The sequence below is a fragment of the Tinamus guttatus genome, unplaced genomic scaffold (assembly GCF_059628265.1).
Source record: "Tinamus guttatus ecotype Peru unplaced genomic scaffold, ASM5962826v1 Tinamus_guttatus_pri_ptg000288l, whole genome shotgun sequence".
Lineage (NCBI taxonomy): Eukaryota > Metazoa > Chordata > Aves > Tinamiformes > Tinamidae > Tinamus > Tinamus guttatus.
This window is the reverse complement of record NW_028288822.1, coordinates 1,247,619-1,269,111: the sequence shown is the minus strand read 5'-3', so window position 1 is coordinate 1,269,111 and position 21,493 is coordinate 1,247,619. Positions and strand designations below refer to the sequence as shown.

The 21,493-nt window shown below is 37.6% G+C and overlaps 2 protein-coding genes across 2 annotated transcripts in view; both read left to right on the top strand.

Moving 5' to 3' along the window:
• INTU (inturned planar cell polarity protein) overlaps positions 1-9,619 on the top strand; it is a 48,924-nt gene extending 39,305 nt beyond the window's left edge. The window contains exons 11-17 of the mRNA XM_088527699.1: positions 628-690; positions 1,098-1,319; positions 1,835-2,257; positions 2,715-2,812; positions 3,520-3,709; positions 8,499-8,653; positions 9,391-9,619. Of these exons, the coding sequence (XP_088383825.1) occupies positions 628-690; positions 1,098-1,319; positions 1,835-2,257; positions 2,715-2,812; positions 3,520-3,709; positions 8,499-8,653; positions 9,391-9,502 (1,263 nt within the window). The 3' untranslated portion in view covers positions 9,503-9,619. The remainder of the gene's footprint in view (positions 1-627; positions 691-1,097; positions 1,320-1,834; positions 2,258-2,714; positions 2,813-3,519; positions 3,710-8,498; positions 8,654-9,390) is intronic.
• A 3,381-nt stretch (positions 9,620-13,000) lies between these two features.
• Positions 13,001-21,389, top strand: SLC25A31 (solute carrier family 25 member 31). Its single transcript, XM_088527702.1, has 6 exons — positions 13,001-13,217; positions 13,906-14,033; positions 16,276-16,393; positions 17,308-17,462; positions 17,683-17,808; positions 21,070-21,389. Exons 1-6 carry the CDS (start codon positions 13,001-13,003, stop codon positions 21,268-21,270), a joined length of 945 nt encoding a protein of 314 aa, XP_088383828.1. The 3' UTR covers positions 21,271-21,389.
• The last annotated feature ends 104 nt before the right edge of the window (positions 21,390-21,493 follow it).

Below are 21,493 nucleotides of genomic sequence, written 5' to 3'. Positions count from 1 at the left end.
AAAAGTCGCTGCAAAAAACAAAGCAGGTTAATGTTTACAAAAAGTGATGTCTGCAAAGTAGTATTTTATTACAAATTGATTGCACTCACTTTGTTTCAAATACGAAATATCTACCTCAAGTTAGTGTAACAGATTTGAGCTCACTGGGCATCTTGATTAAAAGATTAATGAATAGGGTTATTTTGGGCTATAGTTCAAGCATGACAGAGGTGGAGGGAAGTTTGACTCCGAAGTTTTGCTCTAAGAGGGCCCTCTGGTGTCAACAGTTACTCTTCACCTGCTGCACTGAGATAGATTATCCTACCAGAATAGTCTATGGAGACATAAGAATTTGGTAAACCCGAGCATTGGTATTCTGAGCTGGAAACTGTTGGAGAAAATGGTAGTTTTGTTGTGTTGATGAAAATCACTAATGAAAGCTTGACAGCTAACAGCTTCATACATTACTTAGTTCTTTGTTCCACTACCATCACTGCATTTTGATGTCATATTGATAGTAAAAAGAAGCCATCAAAAATTAAATTATTTAAAAGGCATTTATTACCACTGACTGGAAAAGGTTTACTTGCATTCACTCAGTAAAAGAAAAATTCTGAATCAGAAATTATACCATGCTTTTGTTCACAGTCTGAAGATTACTACAACATGAGAAGACTTTATATGATTTTGGGTTCTTGCCTCTTCTACAAGGTAATTGATTAAGGCTAGCAATTAGGAAAGTACAACATCTAGAAGCCTAACCCAGTCATGGACTGACTCCTTGCAGAAAGAATAATTAAAACACCTTGACTCTGTAGCTAGTTTTGTCAATAGCTGTTTTGCATGATGTTAAACCATACTGTTAAACCATACATTTCCTAGTTTGTCAACTTGCATGTATGTTGATGTTTTCTTTACATTTTTGAGTTTAGTTTCTTCAAAGATGATCCAAAAACTCAGAATATTTTTTGTTTTACAATATATATCAAAGAGAAAATTCCTGTCCAGAAAACTGTCCAATGCATGTAGAGCATAGATATCTCTAGATGAAAAATACTGATGAGTGATCAGTTGTTGCTGTATTTCTTACTAAATACCCTTCCTTTCCTTTAATTAAGGGTTACTTGATTGGTAATCACTTGCCAAAGGAAGATCTTATTGATATAGGTTTATATAGTCGGCACTATTGTCTGTTACCATTGGCAGCAGAACAGAAGATTGGCCAGTTAGTGATATGGCGGGAAGTATTTCCACATCACCATATGCAGCCAAGCGAAGCTTCATGTCTTACAGGATACACTGAACCTGAAGCAAGATACTTTTTATTGATAGTGGGCTTGGTAAGTTAATCTTTTCAGCATGGTCGGTCTCTGATGTTCTGCTTGGCTGTTGTGTATTGTGTGTTGTTCAGCAGGACCATATATTGCCACACATTAATTCAGTGATTTTACAAAATATATGTAGCTGTTTCATGGGATAGCATTTCTTAGAGGGCAGAACTGTTTACATAACAACTATAAAACTTGCAAATTTAATTCAAAATTCTCATTATTTTGTGGATATTTACTAAAGTTGCAGATGCTTCAAAAAACACATTTCTTAAAAGAATTGTCTGAAAATATAAAATTATAACAGTAAAATCAATAAATACCTTATGGAAATGATAGTTTTTCTATTTTCATTATAGCTTGGTTAACAAGATTTCCTTGAACATGATTTTAATTTAAAAAAATAACAACAAAAAACACTGTTCTGGTGAGAAGGAGGAACTGTGGATCGTGGTAGATGAGATATAGATCTAATACAGTACATGTATTTTAAACCGAAACTGATGTTCCTACCTCCACATTTGCAGAGACACTTCATGCTGTGTGTTCTGCTGGAGGCAGGCGGCTGTGCATCCAAAGCCATAGGGAATCCAGGACCAGACTCCATATATGTAGATCAGGTCAAAGCCACCATCCTGCAGCTGGAAGGAATAGATGCCAGCATAGAGGAAAGGCTGGATTCTCCCTCCATTCCACCTTTATCTTGCGCTGACTGGTTTCTTCCTGCAACACGGGACAAAGCAGAGAGCCTGACAACTTCACCCATCTTAAGCAAGCTACAAAGTACTTCCAAAACAGTAACTGCTCCAGCAAGCAAAAGGACCCTGTTTGGTGACTCTTCTTTAACAACACGTAAGCCGAGTCCTACGAGAACCAGTGGGGGACCTGACCGTGGTAATGAAGGTCCTGCAGAAGATGGAAGCAGTAACCCACAGTCCATATCAGATCAGGTCTGAGAAGAGGGACAAAGAGAGCTGTAACCTTCTGGTGGGCCTGAGGGAGGTGGTTATTTAGTTAAGGTAGACTATTATCACTTAAAAAAAAAAAAAAAAACTTTTAAAGAAAAAAAAAGCTTTAAAAAATCTAAGATGTCTTGGGTATCACACTTCTTTTAACTTGATTATCATTTCTTCTAAGTATTTGTTTTGTGGATGACTAAAGGGCACAGCTGAGTTGCAAAGAGCAGAAGGAAATTCCCCAAAGGAATCGCATAAGTAGACGTTATCAGGTCAACTTGCTCTACAGTTGTAAAACTGATGCTGATCCATTTTAGCCCAAAAGAGAGTGCAGGCTATAAAATACATTTATACAAGTCAATGTAACTGATTTGGGCCTTTTTAAAATACTACTTTATTCTTTCTTTTTTTTTTTTTCTCCATTAACTGTGCTTTCTCTGTTATTTTTCAGATTTCTAAAAAAAAACATACCTTACCAAATCCATTTAATTTAGGTAACCTTAAAAAGAACCTTTCAGAGAGAGATGAAGAACTTCATAACACTATCAAGTAAGAATTTATATTTTATTAGATAGTTCATTTATAAGACTATATGCTTTTTTCAAAGACACACAGATTACACATATTCTTGCATAATTTTAAACAAAACAAGTTTCCTATGCAAGCCTTCTGAGAAGTGAAGCTTTTCAATGGAGACCATTAATTAGAAAAGCATGCTTTTTCTCAAGAGAATATCACTGGAATATATTAACACTCCACAAATGTAACCTTTAAACTTCAAAAACATGAGTGTACTGGGGCTATACATATGCCTCTATACGTCTAGGTAGGCATGCAAAAGACAGAAGAACTATGGCCATCCTAGTTCTTCCTCATTGCTTGTGTCTGCAGAGGCAGCTTTGGTGATGTGTGCGAGCTCTAAAGAATGCTTTCCTTACGTCCACCCGTCCCTCCCCAACAAGCTTTTATTTCTCATTTTAGTTCATTTTTTGATGAGAACTGTTGAGAATGTAGGTGCAGTATCAAGCTGGTACCACAGTTGCTTTTATTTATTTACTTACTTTTTAAAGAGTTTTAACAATCCAAACTAGGAGGATTTCCTTGATATAGAAATAGGCACTTTTGCAAGGTGTGTACCCTTTTTGGGTAGCTACCAGGGAAACAATTCTCTTTTAAGAAATACAAGTATACGATGCGTAACTGAAAAAATCATTCACATTTATGTGAATATTAAAGGAATTTTCCTATTTTTGAAGGTTGACGTCTGGTCCTGAGAACACCCTCTTCCACTACCTATTTTTGGAAACAGTGCAAGGAATCTTCATTACTCCAACTCACAAAGAAGTAGCACGGCTTGGTGGCTCCCTTCACCCTCAGTTAATCGAGAATTTCCATCGATGTTGTCTTTCCATTCGTTCCGTTTTCCAGCAGTCCATAAAGAAAGAAGTATGAAAAAATTGTCTTGTTTTTCTCTCTACTTATATTCTCAACTCAGCATTTCAATAATGTTTCTGCTTCGTTATTTAAATAGTCCACTAGCAGGAAAGACTTTGTGTATGTCAGTGGTTGTTTAATGCATCTGGTATTTCTATTCTTAAGGACAGTTTCTCTCTCTGATTGTCCAACCAAGCAGGCATGCAGTAAGTGCTCTCAAAATGAATATGCTAGGTATCCAGTTGTAGCATTTTGTAAGTTAGCAAAAAACTTAACACACCAGGCTTAAGAATTATAAATAGCAGGATAGAGATTTTCTAGACATGTTAATGCTTGGAGAGATTTTGTATTAGCAGCAAGGGAAATTAAAGCCCTATTTTTTTCTGCAGAAATTTCATCTGGGCAGTGACAGTTCAGTCTCCCCTCAATGCCGTGTTAGTGGGTCTGACCAATGACCTGATGAGGGCATCTCTGAAGGGAACAGGGTTGTTCATTCTAAGATTGCTTGCGGTTTCCACCTGTAATAGTGTGTTCACATGCATATTTGTCTAGCAGAATGTTGGCTATAATGATCAGTTACTTTTAATTATGGTGCCAAATAATTGTTTTTGGATCGTAATAGATTACGTGGCATGGCAGAGTAGGTAAGGCTTTTTCTTTTTGCAAAGATGCCACTTCCAGCCTTGCTCTGGAGTTGAGCTGAAGCCTGATGGGGCTGAGTCTGGTTGGAGGCCTGTGGCCAGTGGTGTCCCGCAGGGGTCAGTACTGGGCCCAGTGCTCTTCCACTTGTTCATCAATGACTTGGACAAGTGCACAGAGTGCACCCTCAGCAAGTTTGCAGATGACACCAAACTGGGAGGAGTGGCCAACACTCCTGAGGGCTCTGCTGCCATTCAGAGAGACCTAGACAGGATGGAGGGCTGGGCAGAGAGGAACCTTATGAGGTTCAACATGAACAAGTGTAGGGTCCTGCACCTGGGGAGGAATATCCCCAGGCACCAGGACAGATTAGGGGCTGACCTGCTGGAAAGCAGCTCCGTGGAGAGGGATTTTGGAGTCCTGGTTGACAACAGGTTAACTATGAGTCAGCAATGTGCCCTCGTGGCCAAGAAGGCCAATGGGATCCTGGACTGCATCAGGAGGAGCGTTGCCAGCAGGTCAAGGGAGGTGATCCTGCCCCTCTGCTCAGCTCTGGTGAGGCCACATCTGGAGTATTGTGTGCAGTTCTGGGCCCCCCAGTACAAGGAGGACACTGAGCTTCTAGAGAGGGTCCAGCGGAGAGCCACGAAGATGATTAAGGGACTGGAGCATCTATCTTATGAGGAAAGACTAAGTGAGCTGGGCCTGTTTAGTCCAGAGAAGAGAAGGCTGAGAGGAGATTTGATTAACATGTTCAAGTACCTGAGGGGTGAATGTAGGGAGGATGGGGCCAGGCTCTTCTCCGTGGTGGCCAGTGACAGGACAAGGTATAGCAGGTGTAAGTTGAAACACAGGAAGTTCCACCTCCATATGAGGAAGAATTTCTTGACTGCGAGGGTGGCAGAGCCCTGGAACAGGCTGCCCAGAGAGGTTGTGGAGTCTCCTTCTTTGGAGATCTTCAAAACCTGCCTGGATGCCACCCTGCGCCACGTGCTCCAGATGTCCCTGTTGGAGCAGGGGCGTTAGACTAGATGATCTCTAGAAGTCCCTTTCAACCTCAACCATTCTGTGAGTCTGTGATTCTGTCCCACAAACTTTATGTAGGTACTTAGCATTTAGAGTGGGCTCTAAAGCTGCTGATACTAGATCTGTCCACATTTCTGTCTTGTGTGTGACTATAAATTTCTGTTTATTCCAAATGATCATTCCAGAGTATGGTGATAACAGAAATGCAAAAAATTAAATGATAGATGTAAGAATCACTTTGAGACATTGCCCTCAGATCAGACGTTTTGCGTTCAGTTCATTTTTTTATTTTGCTAGAAGCCTGATTTGTTAGTTGCACTGTTAATTTTTACTGACGCAAATCAAATCAGAATAACATGTCATCCTAATTTGTGACTTGCTTAGTCTTTAGGAAAGAGAAATAATTGCATGCAAACATATGGAGAATACTGTGTATCAGTTGCATTTTAAGATTCTAAAGTGACAATCTAAGTTTAAAAAAAAAAAAGTAGCAGCCCTAAGCTGCAGGCTTTCTGCCAATAGTGCACTGCTGATTGAGGATTGGGAAATAATACAAATCAAATAAATGCCATTTGTAAATACCAGTGTAATTTTCCTTCGTGCTTCCTTGAAGTTACCAAAGAAGTCATTTCTGATTAGACTGATGTGCCTCATAAACCGTCTAGGATTCTTAAGGATTAGAAAAATAGGTTCATTGAGTGAATTGTTTTCTCAGTTTCTTATGACACTGAAGTTCGGGCTGAATAATTGTAAGGAGACAGATGTTTTTTTCTTCCAATTTTACTTCAAACCAAAAATAACCAAATCAAGAAAAAATTCAGGGGTACTAGGTGTGACTATCAAGAAGTGAAAATCTGTGCTTGAAACTGAAAACTTCTTTTTCAACCACAGCACCCTCCTTTCTGCCTCTTTAGGCATATGCCAGTACAGTAGGTAGCTACTAAGCTCATTCTGCCCCAAAGGTCAGAAATAATTAAGTAGCATGTGCTGCAGTATACAGCTTTTCTTGTAGAACACAATCTAAGGTACTGTGTAAACCAGTGAGGCAAAAAATGAGAAGAGTGTTTTGACTCAACAAATCTGGGGGAGTTTTTATGTGTTGGCTCCAACAATTAATGTTGATACTGCCAGCTTGCATTAAGGCATGAGAACAATGCAAAATTAAAAATAGAGGTTTTCCTTATTCACCGTACCTGACAAATAAAAGTCAAACACAGAAATATACTATGATATTGCTTATTCTTTCAGATCAGTTAAGTATTGCTGTAGATTAGCATTAAGAAAATTGTGCAGATAGTGCAAAGTTACTGCAATTAAACTGATCAATAATCAACCTGAGGTCACTTTTTGGGAACTGAAAATTCACTACCTCCTAAGAATGAATTAAAATTTTTAAATGAGTTTGAATAAATTTTAAATTGAGTAAAAATAAGCAATGGAGTCTTAAACTGTAAGATATATTTCACTGTAAGTAATAGGTAGTTTTGGCCTCATTTTCTTCAACATCTTAAGTTAAATACTCTTATTTTAAGAAAAGGTAGAAGGAAAGAAATTTTAATGCAAAAATGCAGGACGAAATCACCCTCACAACTGTCTCAACCCCTCCAAAACATGTACATGTTTTCTGTACTTTGATATGAATCACGTAGTGTAAGACATTCCATAATATGTTTGTACAAATGTCAACTTGGAAATTGCATGAGATAACTGCACCATTTTGAGGGGAAAGAAAAATACTAGATGGAGAACTGTCATATTCCTTAAATCTTTTAAGTAGCAACATTAAAAGGAACAGGCTTTGAGACAATTCTATATGCTAAGAAAAGATACAGGAAGGGTTACGTCATCTACTGTGAAATTTGTTCTACTGTATAAACTAGTAGTAGTTTAGAACATGCTTTATCAATTTAATCTAAAACATATTTGGGGAAATGAAAATATACTTTTCCATGCAAATATTATGAACTTTGTTTTTAAAAGTGCTGAGGGGCCCTTGGCTTTTTTTCCTGCCCTTTCTTGACAGATATTAGATAGTTGTGATGTCCTCCACCTACTTTTTCACTTTTAGACCCTCAGCCCCAGAATCTTCATTATAGGCCAACTGAAAGAAGTGGTTTCTGCTTCTGCACATAACAAAAGGAAGTTCCTTTTCTTTTACCTTTCAAATAACTGATTGGAACAAAAATTTCATTGCCAGGATTGCAGTGGAACCAGAAGTCTCCTGGTTTAAGAAACTTCTCTTCTACATTGCTAGAGATTGAGGCAGATTTGTTTCAAAGTAATCTCTGCTCAGTGTCATTACACTTCTCTTATATTTATTCTCCATTGTTATGGAGATGCTTATTTACTAAAGAGTAATAACATTGAGTTCAGCAGAAGATGCAGACAAATGGAGAACACTTTTGACATTCCCTCAGTGCCTACCCCTGTGTCCACTCTGCTCTCTTTGTCCCCTCAGTTCTTATAAAAGACGTAGTGGCTGTTTTGGACTCATAGGCTGTGTAGCACCCAGACAGAGCCAAGAGAAAAAAGTAAGCTTTTGTGCATGTAATATAATCCTCACCAAGTGGAGAGCAGGAGTTCAGTCCACTTGGAACAAGTTTTATTTAGAGGCTGTGTACAAAACATAGTCCCAAAAGCTTAACGAGACTATATATATATATATATAAATACACGCTATGTATTAATATAGAATAAGGGCTAGAAATACAACGACTTAAAAAAATTCCTAGCTGGCCAGATTCAGACAATTATTACCACAACTTTTAGTTAGGGAGATACACAGAGAAAGATAGGGGGTAGGGATCTAGCTGTTTTAACACACTTTGTTTCTTAATACTGCTGTGTTATTAAAGAGAATAATATTCATTATGAAGGAGAAAAAATCTAAACAGAAAGCATGTTTCTACCTCTAAGTTTTATAGTAGCAAAAAAGCCTGTTAGTACTGAACTTAAAAAACTGTGAAGAATCATATCTAAGCAAATTAATTATGTCTTCTAAATCAGGATTTTTGACAGGAAGATTATTTAACCATTTAACACCGATTTCTGAAGAAAATATACTGCAGTTAAATTTGCTGGTATTTTGATTAAAAAATGTTAATTCTGTACTGACACTTCACTTATTGTTTTACAGAAAAAGAAAAGAGCACGCAGTAGGAATTCAGAATCTAGTAGCACAGATGCAAATCTAGATATAATAAAAGAACACGGGGTTTTGTTTGAGTGCTCTCCTGATAACTGGAATGATCAGAAGAAACCACCACCAATAATGAGTTACTGGGTTGTAGGGTAAGTTTAGAGAGAGATTTATCTTTCTCTGAAAAGGAAACTTTCTTTCCTCAATTTGTTTTCAAATAAATATGTATTAAATTAAGTTCTGCTGCTATCACTGCAATTTGATAGTGCTTGTTCCCTTGTGCTATTATTTAAACTTAAGTGATTTCTCTTAATAGTATATATTTAGGCCTTACTACATAGCTAAATAAGGCTAATTTGTAGGACAGAACAGTATACTGCCTGATGTGTTAAATATTAAAAATAATAAATTTAAAGGTAATACACTGTAATGAGAATATAAAATTTCCCTACATCATGGGGAAAATCCTGATGCAGGGAAAACCTGCCTCATCACTTGATCCTTCAGAATATAAAAATCTTGCAATTGTTTAAGTCAGGGCCAGTAAGCTATATTCCATAGCCACCATTTGCCTTTGGCGTTGTCTCTCCTTTCTACCTACATTTTGTACTCTTGACATTTTAACTCTATTAAATAGATATTCATACTTTAACTAGTGGGTCAACAGGATTTTTGCTTTTTGTGTGCATTCATCATCTGTCTTTTGTATTCATACTTGATGTAAAAAAAAAAAAAGCAATGCACATGTTTGATTAGGCAGAAGCTATTTTCACTGTAAAAAACAAATTCAGTTTGTTTAAGGGATGAAAGGGAAATAAATGACTCTGCTTGATTGATTCATTATATTATTATTATTAACTAGTGAAACTATTTCTCTTTTGTTTTTCAGGAGACTCTTCCTGCATCCAAAACCTCAGGAATTTTATGTCTGTTTTCATGACTCAGTCACAGAAGTGGCCGTTGAACAGGCCTTTAAGCTGTCCTTTGGCTTAGCTACGTAGATGAGCTTTTGGACTATTCAGCAGTCCTGCATGGCACTGGAATCTCCCCATAGTATCTACACATCAAGAGAAATTAACTGAATTGTGGTACCCACCCATGGGATATCTGAAACACTTTTCAAGAAGTGAATCTACCTTGTGGTGTGACACAGGTGTGAAACTTAACTAATGATTTATTATCTAATCAACTTAACATTTAAAAATATGTCAGAGAAAAAATGCCTTATTTTAAATCACTGTCAAATTATTTATCCTGATTATATTTTTGTTATATGAAAACATCAACATAATCTGTACATTCACTAGTGTTCAGGATACAATATTCCATATAAAATCGTAAGCTGATATGCTCAAAGTGCTCTCTGAATATTTGACAATCAGTTATGAAAAAAGAAAAAAAAATCTATTTCATTAAAATTTTGTGGCTCTAAGAACATGAAGAATCCTGAATGTTTTCAGTAGCCCTGTGTTAATCAAACCAGAAAGAAATCTTTTAGCAGGTTAAGGGCACTTGGCCATCTAAAGCTAACAGCCTACGATTTTCTTTTCCAGGATGGTCTTCTGAATACTCAAGGGCTATAGGGTATTTGACATCTTACTTGCTGAGTTTAGTTGTAAATAATTATCATATTTCTATAAAGCAGTTTTGAAAGCACAAAAGAAAATGTGTAGGGGAAAAAAATGGTAGTTGGTAGTTTGTTTCATACCTATGCATGAACTTGGTTACTTTTATATTTTTCTCATGATTTTGTAATAAATACGTTTATTTGTCAAAGGTCAGTAAAATACAACCTTAATTTTTGTACTTAACGTATTTTCTCATTTGTTTATTTAGTTGGAAGTTTTGTAATCTACAGACTAGGTGCTCCTAAGGCTTTTTTAACTAGAGATGTAATATATAGGGTACAATTTTTGAAACTTTTTCCTCCCAGCCAGCATGCACAGAATGCTGTTCAGCTAGGACTTTTTTTTTTCCCCCTGCTTCTGTTTCTTTTCTATGAGCAATTACCATAAAGTGTAACACTAAAGATGCATTTGCAGCAGTGGAATCTAGGAAAATAAGTTCAGTTATGTATGCTGTCATGATCACATCTCAAGATCTTGTTTTCAGTATGAAATTATACTTTTTAGAGTATTTCTGAAATAGTTAACCAAATGCCTAAAACTGTTTTAACTGCGAGCAACTCCCAGTTTGGCTTTAGTTACTTAGCAGTTGGTTTCATTTCAGGCTGTAGAATTCATGGGCCTAAAGTTTAAACACATGGCAAAGGTTTTGTTAGATGTTTTCTCTGGAATCCCTGGTGCCTTGATGACCTCAGTATTTCAGTTCAAAACATACAGAACTGTGTTATTTTAATATAGTGTTTTGTATCAGAGTTCCTCATCTACAAATTGATGAAGAGGTGAGGGTTACACTGCTTGAAAAATAAGAATATGCAATAGCTGGATGCTAATCGAAAGAACTTTTAAAAATTCGAAGATATGTAGTTTTTGAACACACAAGGATCTTTCTGTAGCTATAAGAACAAAGAGAAAGAAAGCAGTCTTGCCTGCACTTTTCTTCGTAGGCTTAACAGCTTTTACATAGTCTGTGTGTTTGTGCATGTAGGTGTGCGTCTGTACTGAGAAGTGTCATTTTGCTGATGTTCATCATTTGCTTCTGTCTTTTAAAGGTTAGGCTACACAGTTTGATTCGTAAGATGCTTTAAAAAGGCAACATGTTCAGACAGGTAAATTCCATATAGGTCCTTGTGCTTAGTCAGGCTGTTGGCTGACTTGAGTTCTTCAAAACTCTCCAGAGACTCATGCTTAGTTAATCTTGCTAACCTACCAGAAGACTACCCTCTTCTTTACTAGGTTATGTTGCTCGTTCTGTAGTGGGTTAAACTCAGATGACTTGCTAGTGGGCTAATGCAGAAAAAAAAAGAAAAAGTGTGTGCACTTTAAACAGAGTTTTTATACTCAAAACAGTATAGTACAGCATAAATAAATAATAAAAAGTTGTGAAATTAGCATTAACTTTGTTGATACCACACTTTTACTGGTTATTTTGTTAGTCATCCGAGTGTAGATAAGATTTTGTGGATGTTAAAGAACATGTTTAAAAAGAGCCCCAAATGATGAAAGGTTATATTTTCCTATAGAATGCTGATTTTTTTACCAGATATCTTTGATATAAATCTTCTAGCTTTGTAACATTCAGCAACAAATAGCTGTGAATCACGGTGTATAAACTAAGAGAAAATGATAAGGAGAGCAGCTACGAAGAGAGATAAATCTTTAGCGTTACAGCTCAAAAGAAATAAATTTATTTTGCTTTTGAGTGATTGCTCATAATTTTTTTTTTTTTAAAAAAAAGCAAAGGGGTATGAAAAGTAGCTAGAATGACATGTAAGACACAAACAAAAAAAAGCATTTAAAAACATGATCAATTAAAGCATTTGACTCCAGAAATATGGTGCTTCATTGCTTCATTAGTAACAAAGAAGGTCAGCAATTTATTAAACAAAAAGCAATTTATTAAACAAAAAGAAAGGAAGAGAAAAGCTAGATAACAGCAAACCAAGAAGGTATGCCAAGTCACAGGATGGGAATAAATTACATGATCAATATGCATTTACTCATCGTACATAATATTCATTAACTCAGACTACTTCAATATGAACAGGAGCTGTTGGCTTACCTAGTTTCTTTTTGTATTCTGTGGGTCTTTGCAGTGAGAGCTGGGCACGATTCCTCAATTCACAGGAGCTTCTGGAGAGTTTGTAAGGCTTCTGGAAGGCTTCCTGACTTCAGTTCAGGGGTGCAGACTCCAGGGGAGGAAGACCTGGCCATCTTTCTGTTCTGTCTAATATAAACTACCTGCTAGAGCATGTAGCACTGAACCATCCACTTGAGTGTTTTACCTTATGCTTTCAAGGCGGTGTGCTATTTCCCAACGGGTCCCTGTATTACTTGCTCTAGTCAGGCTTTCTTCCCTCACAACTCCTCTGTGAGGCAGAATGGGAAAAGCTAGGAGCAAGTTAAACAGTCCTTTTTATTTCTTCCTCCTTCTTGATCATGAAGAGAATTGGGCACCTTTTTTTCATCATCATAAAAGCTGACAGGGAAAAGAAAGAGCAACTTGGATCCCAATTGCAGTTATGGGCGTGTACCAGCTTGAGGGAGAGTAAGGAGGGAATAGCTGTGTCTCTCCAAACCTTGACACTGTGCAGCTTTATTCTTTATTTTTGCCTGTTTTTCTCTCTGCTCCACCATGCACTGACACACACGCGTCCCCGACGCTGTGCGCCAGCACTCGGAACTATTCCATCGAGGCAGCTCCTTGCGCCCCCAGAAGAGCGGAAGGGGCAGGAGGCGGCACGAGGGGGGGGCAGTGCGCCCGCGCGAGCCGTTAGCGGCCGTGGGCGGAGGGCGGGGCCGCCGCGTGGCGGCGGGGCGGGCGGCACGCGGCGGCCGTTGGGCGCGGCGGGGCGCGGCGGCCGTTGTGCGCGCGGCATGGCGGGCGCGCGCGGCGAGCGCGTTTTCGACCCTGTCTCCTTCGGCAAGGACTTGCTGGCCGGCGGCGTGGCGGCCGCCATCTCCAAGACGGCCGTGGCGCCCATCGAGCGCGTGAAGCTGCTGCTGCAGGTGCAGGCCTCGTCCAAGCAGATCCGTGCGGACCAGCAGTACAAGGGCATGATCGACTGCTTCGTGCGCATCCCCCGCGAGCAGGGTAGGCACCGCCGGCCGCCCCCCGCCTGCCCTCACTCCCTCGCGTTCAGTCCCGAAATACGGGGATGCGGTGGCAAGAGGAGCTTTCTGCCGCGGCCGTCGGTGATCAGAGGAGAGCTGCTGTTTGAGAGAGAACAAGGCTGGCATTGGGATCCTCTACGCATCCCCTAGGGCGGGGTTTTGAAAGAAGTCAAATGTGCCACTGACAAGTCTGTAATTACAAAGACCCTATAAAGTTTTCAATCATTTGTATAAATGATTTAGCCATTGCTTTAATGTGGAGCCTGAGCACCCTCTGTGGAAGCTAAAATATGTGCACAGGCTGCATGCGTAAAACAACTGCTGTATTGTTTAGTGAAACCTTACCCAATTTACGCACTATGGTATGCATAGGTATCCCTAGTCTTATGAAGTAAAGAGGTCGCAAATCTTCGTCATTTGTCCCAGCATTATTGGTGTTTCACTTGTAGTTCTAGGAGATGTCCTTGTGTAAACACCTAGTGCAGACATCTGTTTGTAAGTATCAGAATAAATAAAGATTTCCAGTGCCAAAGGACCTAAAATGGGACATTTTTTACCTTTGTAACAACTCATGCCAAATCAGAACAGTAGGAAAAATGTCATAGGATATACTCAATGAAATACATACGTTGTAAAAGTAATTTTAATAATCCATTTCCTTTCTGTAGGATTTTTCAGCTTCTGGCGTGGCAATTTGGCCAATGTGATCCGATATTTTCCAACACAAGCTCTAAACTTTGCTTTTAAGGACAAATACAAACAGATTTTCATGTCCAGAGTGGATAAAGACAAACAGGTAAATAATTTGTTGCGTCTTATTTCTGTTTAGTAAGTAAACCACTTGGGTCTCAGCTGAGAACTGTGTAATTCCTGGCAGTGCCTTCTCTCAAGATGGTTGGTAATTAGCAACAGTATAATGGTTAGATTTTTTTAATAGTTCACCTTTGCTTTATAAAAAGGAACAGTGGGCATGGCTTACTGCATAGCTTACTATAGAAAGTAAAGAAATATGTTAAGAGTTGTTTTTAATCTCTAATGATTAATAACTTTGTGACGTACATGTAAATAACTGCCTATAATTGAATTTTTCAAAGCTTCATTCAGAATATGTAATCCTTTTGGAGTTAACAGATGTAAGTAATAAGACTGGATATTTGTTCTCAGACACTTACATTTTAGGACCTTGTCAGAAATCCTGATTGCATTTTCACAATTAAGACTGCATGACCTAAAACTCTAATCTCAATGCATCAGGGAGAAGAGAAACACTCCCGGGTTATGATACAAAAGGCTATCTGAATTTCTGGTCTCCACTGCCTTATATTGCAATTCTTTGTAATCGGGAAAAGTTCCTCTACTTGGATGGGCTCCTGCAAAGACACCTCGGTCTATGTCCACCTAATTAATTACAAAACTAGACCAAATCTTGGAATGTGAAATGTTGATATTGGCATTGGACAAATTTCATGCATATAATTAATGCATATCAACAGAATGGAAAATAAGTATCTAATTTGTTTCATGTGAAAATAGCTGAAAGATCTGCTTTACTTGTCTGTCTTAGATTATCATTTTTAGGATTTTGTGAGGTTAGGTTTTTAGAGTTGAAACAAAAACCTAATGTTCTATGCTTTCTCTTCTGACATATTTTTTCTGCAGTGCCAGAAACTATTCTTGCTCCAGGCTTTCCTAATGGTACTGACCAACAGGAATGCTGTCAATCATTAATGTTTGATTAATCTCCTTGTATTGCATGCGAATTCTTAAGCTGTCCTTTTTCAATTAGAGCTAATTCATATGTAAAGAGTTTAAGGTTGCCATTTCTTTCTTTTCTTAGAGTGGAAAAAGTAGAGCATGCATGATGCTATAAATGCAGTGTCTATAGTTCTTCAAATCTCTTTTCCATCTCATAGAAATGTTTCCAGATGGCTTGCGTGTGTATGTGCTTGTGACTCAAATTTTAGAAACATTCCATGAATAGCACTCAAGATTAATTTCTTTAGAAATATAATATTTAGCAAAGCAGAATATATGTTATTGAAGCTCAGGATGTTGGGATGCTTGGGATGTGTTTTGTACAGGATAGGAAATCAAGACTAGAGTATTGCTATATGCAATAGTTTTTGCTTAACTAGGTTATCTTCAGAAAAAAAATTAAAAACTTTAGATTATGAGAATTAAAGAGCAAAGTAATTTCTTCTCAGGAAGACAAATTATATCCACATACCAGACACTTAGTACTGAAGGGAATATAGAGAGAACCGATCATCCTCAAACTGCGGCTCTCCCCTCCTCTGCTTGCTATTACAGTCAGCAGCAGCTTATCCAGTGACACCAGGTAGGGCATGTAGCCCAAGTCTTCCACAAAACACATAAAATACAAGGCAGTTAACCTACACTGAGCTCTGTGTTGTTGCTGAACTAGCAAATGTAAAGTTCCTTTGGATTCTTCTGCCTGTTTTGCATTTATTACAGATAGATGTAACTGTACTTCCATTTCAACTTAGCAGAACTATAAGAAATGTTTTGCAAAACGTCTCTTTTTCTGTCATTAGCTTTTTGCTATTTGGTAAGCAGCATAGGCCACAGTGTAAGCATATGGATTGTTATGTTTCTGCGTTCATCACGGAGAGCTGGTGCCCTGCTATTAAAGCAGGGAGATCTGCAGGCTGATCATCATGCAGCACTGGACAATTATAGATCTGTAAGATGTTATCTGCTATCTGGGTCACAGAAGCACTGTGTAATTCAGAACTTGAACAAGAAAAGAGCTTATAAGTATTTTATAATAAAAGCAAAAATGGACGCCACGTCTTTTCAGATAGTTCTGAAGTACCTCACTATATGCCTTACTCTGCAACTGACATTTTTTAATGTATTAATTTGAAAATAATCTGATGTTTTAGAATAATCTAATTTTCCATGTTTAAAAAAGTTCATTCATATCTACATCAAAGGTCAGTATTATGTTACATAATAATGTATAATTATATAATACTATATGTTCATAATTGTACACAGTAGTTTTTGTATTTCAGTTCTGGAAATGGTTTTTGGCCAACCTGGCTTCTGGCGGAGCAGCAGGAGCAACATCCTTGTGTGTAGTATATCCGTTAGACTTTGCCCGGACCCGGCTAGCTGCTGACATTGGGAAAGGTAGCAAAAGCTCTTATATGACATTTCCAGTATATCTGATCTGTTTTGGGTTATTTATATTTATCTCATTTTAGTTATTTGTATTTATCTCATTTTAGAGATAGAAAATTTTTGACAGAATAGCAATTGAAAATTGTCAGCGAAGATTTTGGGAGAATATATCTCTAGGTATACATTTCTTTCATGCAAACAGCTAAAACGAATTTCCCTAAAGCAGTGTTTGGAAGGCAGTACAACAGAGAAAAATAAATGTATGTTTTGCTTATTGTCCTTGGTTTTCTGATTTGTCTGTCACTGGACAAATCAATTCCTGTGGCTCTCTGGGTCTTGCAGGGTTGTCCTAAGAGTCAGATACCTGACTTGCCCTATTTCTGTCATGCTTTCCTGTACTTTGCTGGGTTTATTTATTTATTTATTTTGTATTTTGTATATTTGTCATAGCTTGTAGGTAATATCCACAAGTTAAAGCTTAAAGGAATACTATTCACAATAAACTTCAGTAAGAATACATATGGAGGGAGTGGAGGGTTGGGACTGCTTGAAAGAGTTTATTTTCAATCATACGCAAGTATTCTACTGAATGGGGATAAAATGGAAATTCGGGTTATTTGGCCTGAATGTGTTTCAACAGCTGGATGCCAGTATCTGTTTGACTTTTTCTTTGAATTTATTTTTGGTGGAATGAGTAGTCCTCATCAGAATTCATCATCCAAATGTCCTCATCCATCCATGTGCCTGGATTTCTTTGTGCATTGGTCATAAGTGCAGGAAACAGAATGATCTATTATATTTTTCTTATGATATTGCTATGTTAAGTGTTTCGGGTCTTGCAAAGTAGTTTGTCCTTAAATGAAGGGGTTCTGTAAAGCCTGAGAATATGCATGTTACTTCATAGAAATTCTCTTCTGTATTAGGTGCTGCTGAGCGACAGTTCCAGGGACTTGGTGACTGCATTGTTAAAGTTGCAAAGGCAGATGGGATTGCTGGCCTGTACCAGGGCTTTGGCGTTTCAGTGCAGGGAATCATTGTGTACCGAGCCTCTTATTTTGGATGTTATGACACCATTAAGGTATTTCTTGTGTACAAAAATGCATCCGTGCAAGATGGTTTCAACAGCGTTAGCTGTTGTTTTTATAGTTACTTATGCTCAACAGAGAGTGTATTTCAGAACAGCCAAGTCGTTTTATAGTAAGGTTAACAATAAAAAATAGCCAAGTGATATTTGATACCAGATTTGACACATACTTTAAAGAACTGGCACAGACTGTTGTTGTTACTTTATTTTGCAGGGATTATTGCCAAATCCAAAACAAATCCCATTCATTTTTTCCTTTTTCATTGCCCAAGTTGTGACTACATTCTCAGGAATACTGTCTTATCCCTTTGACACTGTCAGGAGACGCATGATGATGCAGGTATGGTCTAACTTGCAATTTTTTTTCTGAAAAATACTGGGTTTTAATTTCATATGATATTTAGCAATATATAGCTGTACAGTGTTTGAGACTGTCTTCAGAAAAAGAAGAAATATCTCCAGAAAGAAAAAAAGAAAAATCTGAACTATAGTACTGGCAGAAATGTCCTTAGTTCACACCATGGTGAGAGTTTTCTATAGAAACTCAATATTTCTGCTCAGAAGCCAGATAATTGGAATAAGACTGCTTTGTGGGTAGAAGTAAAATCTCTTATTAGCCCAACCCTGTGGCACAGAGCCCTTCATCAGGCCTGAAATAGAATCAGTAATCTTCAAAGCTCAATACAAGCTGAGAAATACTTCTCTGCATTTGACTAGGTATGATAATGTCTTATTAGCTGTTACTGTTGGATCTTGTTGCTCACTATTAGGTGATTTTACTAGGTAGTTAAAATAGTTTTAGGCATATTTCATAAATCAAGTTCTGTCTATTAAGATCATCCTCAAACAAGGAAAAGAACCCAGCATTTCTTGACCTCGTTCCTTGTATCCCTGAGGAGATTTAGCCATCTGGAATTACAAAAGAGATGTCAGTTTCAGAGGAAAAAAAAATTAAAAGAGTAAATTTTATTTCAGGAGTATCTTTTAGTACCCCAGGAAGTCAAAGGAAAATCAAAACAAATGTAGGCATAGAACTTGCTTAGGTGGTATCAGAAAATCTCAGGAGATATTTAGCTTCTTACGTAATGCCCTCATACCTCTGGTATCTGTCCTAAAAAACGAAAATCTTAAAAGCCTGAAGTGCACAACCACCATTACCACTGCTTACTTCTTCCTGTCATACTAAACTTCATTGCGCTGTCCTTACATTCTGTTTTATCTGCTTAATTAGCAGTTCACCTACAGTTAATGCTGTTTCGTTCATACGTACTTGTACTTTTTGAGGTTGACCATATTAGAGGATTGCATGTATTTCTGGTAATTAATTTACCACTAGGAAAGAGAATAGTACCAAGAATATGAAAAATATAAATTATAATCATATGAAATAAAGCAATGATTTTTCTAGCCTAAAATAAACAAGATGAGAATGAGAAGACGTTCTAGGTTGTAGGTATATAGGTATACTGTATATGCTCTCCTTGTTTCTTTCATTTTTTAGAAATGAGTTATTGTTCTACAGCCTCACCAATGAATACAACTGCTGTTCAGTATGATTTTTACGGAGGTGAAATTAACAGTGTTCATTCGGAACTAGTTTCTTACCATGACACTCTGTTCTCAGAAGAAGCCATGATTAAATATAGCGCCTTTTATTTCTTCAATTAAAAGTATATTTGACAGTCAGGATAGCTTTCTCCAATAATGAGCACAGTACTGTTAGTGCTTTGGGTAATAGTTATCTCTGTTAGCTAAGCACCAGCATTTATTAACAGGTATCCTTTAATCTGCAGGTATTCAAGGAAATGCAAAACAAAATATTTCAAGTGCTTTTTAGGTCTACATGCCAATGCTTATTATATATTTATGTGAATGTTTGTCATTGCTGTATTTCCTGCATTTATTATATTCAGGAAAATGATAGTGACTTCATACACTGATTTCTAGGAAAGGGTAAAACATGTAATGCCATCTTCATCAGAAAATTCAAACTTGACTTTACTAAGTGTAGATACATCACAAGAGTGTAAAGTAAGCAAGACCTCCTCTATGGACATAATCTTTCTGCCATTATATGACAGGTAGAATCTTAATAGATACAGCTAAAATTTTATGTAAATATTTAGGAGACAAACTAGATATACAATGCTTGCAGTATAATGTAACAGTAGTTAGCAATCCATATATATTTTATAAAGGTGAGATAAATACCTAAAGTGCAGGACATAGAGAATTGGGTTCCCGATTTCTGAAAAATGTTTGTCTGCTAATGGGAATCGTTCTCTGCCTTCAGTTTATTTCCAAATCAAATATTTGCAGTATCTCAGTAAATCAATTATTCTAGCAAATTTAACCTGTAATCTTAAAGCCAGATGGAACCTTTTGGCCACTGTAGCTCCAACACTGATATTCTGTATGCAGAATTTTTAGGAGAACAGCACTGTTACCAGTGGTACGATTTCTTACAGACTTCCTTAGGTTTTGAATCAAACTGACACTAATCATTCTGTTTGTGAATCACCAATTAAAATGCAATGCTGCTTACAAAATTGTACTGGCTCTCCTGTACAAGAAGGGACACAGTATGTAATCGGATAATCCCTGATGTGCCTATTTTTAGAGAATAAGCATTTCTGAATAAAGTTCTCAGAGCAGAGCTAACTTCTACCAGCTTAGAGCACCCTCTGTAAAAAGAGTCCTGGAGTTAGAAGTGTGAATCTGAGGCAGCAGGCAGTGACGCTGGTACTTAGATGCAGTTTAGCATCACATCCTCTTATAGCACCACTGATGTTACATGCTGTCCTGACGCAAAGGGAGAGTGCAAAGGGAGAGACGTATTTACAGAGTCTGCTGATTTGACACGCTTTGCCCACTATAAAAATCTGGCAGTGACAAAATGTGGCCGGGTTTGGCTTAAGATGTAGCTAATTCAGGTCAAACCCAAAAAGATCAAGCAAAATACTAGTCTTGTTTCCAGTAGGATTTCACATAGAGAGATTGATTTGGCATTAGTCTTTCTGAAAAAGTGCGCTTACTTTTTGTTAGTGAAGAAACTACTTCTCCTGCTTTTGATCCTTCACATGTAAGCATGACAACTGTTTGGGCTATACTCAATCTTTCTGTGCTTTTCCGTTAGCATGCTAGTCAGGAGCTTAATGATTTTTGGAAAACAGATGGCTGCTGGATGGACTCTATTGGTTGCTAATGAAGTAAAGTCTACTTGCTGAAAGTTACTGCAGTGGTACTAAAAAGGAGAAAAAATGCACTTAAAAGTTTCTGAAGTATTGAGATGATTCAGAGCACTCTTAGAACTGGAGTGACCTCATTTAACTCCTAAGCCTTCTACTTGCTGGTAGAGCTTAAAAGAAGCATCACAAGAAGGATCACAGCCTTTCTAAATTTAGCGGTTGGAACCAGCTAACAGAGCATTACATCAGATATTTATTAGTTAAAAGATCTTGCCTTTGCACCTTTCAGTAGGTGAAGTGTGAGGAAGCTTTTTGTAGTGTTCTTTGCCAAAGAAAGACAACTTGTTCTAAGCATCCAAGTGTCTTTTCTCAGTGCAGTGCAGTAACGATTTGTGTTTATTATTTGTATGCAGAGTGGGGAGACGGAGCGTCAGTATAAAGGAACCATTGACTGCTTTCTGAAAATATACCGGCGAGAGGGGCTTAATGCCTTTTTCCACGGAGCGTTCTCCAACATCCTTCGTGGAACAGGAGGAGCCTTAGTGTTGGTTCTTTATGACAAAATTAAGGAAGTTTTCAATCTCGATACTTCGGATAGTTCAGGATCTGATTAAAATAAGTGAATGAACATCTATTCTGTTTGTACAATGTACATGATAGGCTTCTCATTGTTTCCATGGTGTGTTTTTTAGTTGAAACTTTACACAACTCATATTGTAGAATCGTTCAGATGTTTCTATGAATAAGCATATACTAAATCAAATACTTTGTTTTGAGGAAACTAGAGAGCACTGTTTTCATTTGAGGAATTAATTCCAGAAAATGCTTGCCTTGTTT

Coding starts and splice junctions, on each gene's coding strand:
- SLC25A31 (XM_088527702.1), top strand. CDS start 13,001: ATGGCGGGCGCGCGCGGCGAGCGCGTTTTCGACCCTGTCTCCTTCGGC. Junction 14,034..16,275: donor GAGTGGATAAAGACAAACAG/GTAAATAATTTG, acceptor TTTGTATTTCAG/TTCTGGAAATGGTTTTTGGC. Junction 17,809..21,069: donor GGAGACGCATGATGATGCAG/GTATGGTCTAAC, acceptor ATTTGTATGCAG/AGTGGGGAGACGGAGCGTCA.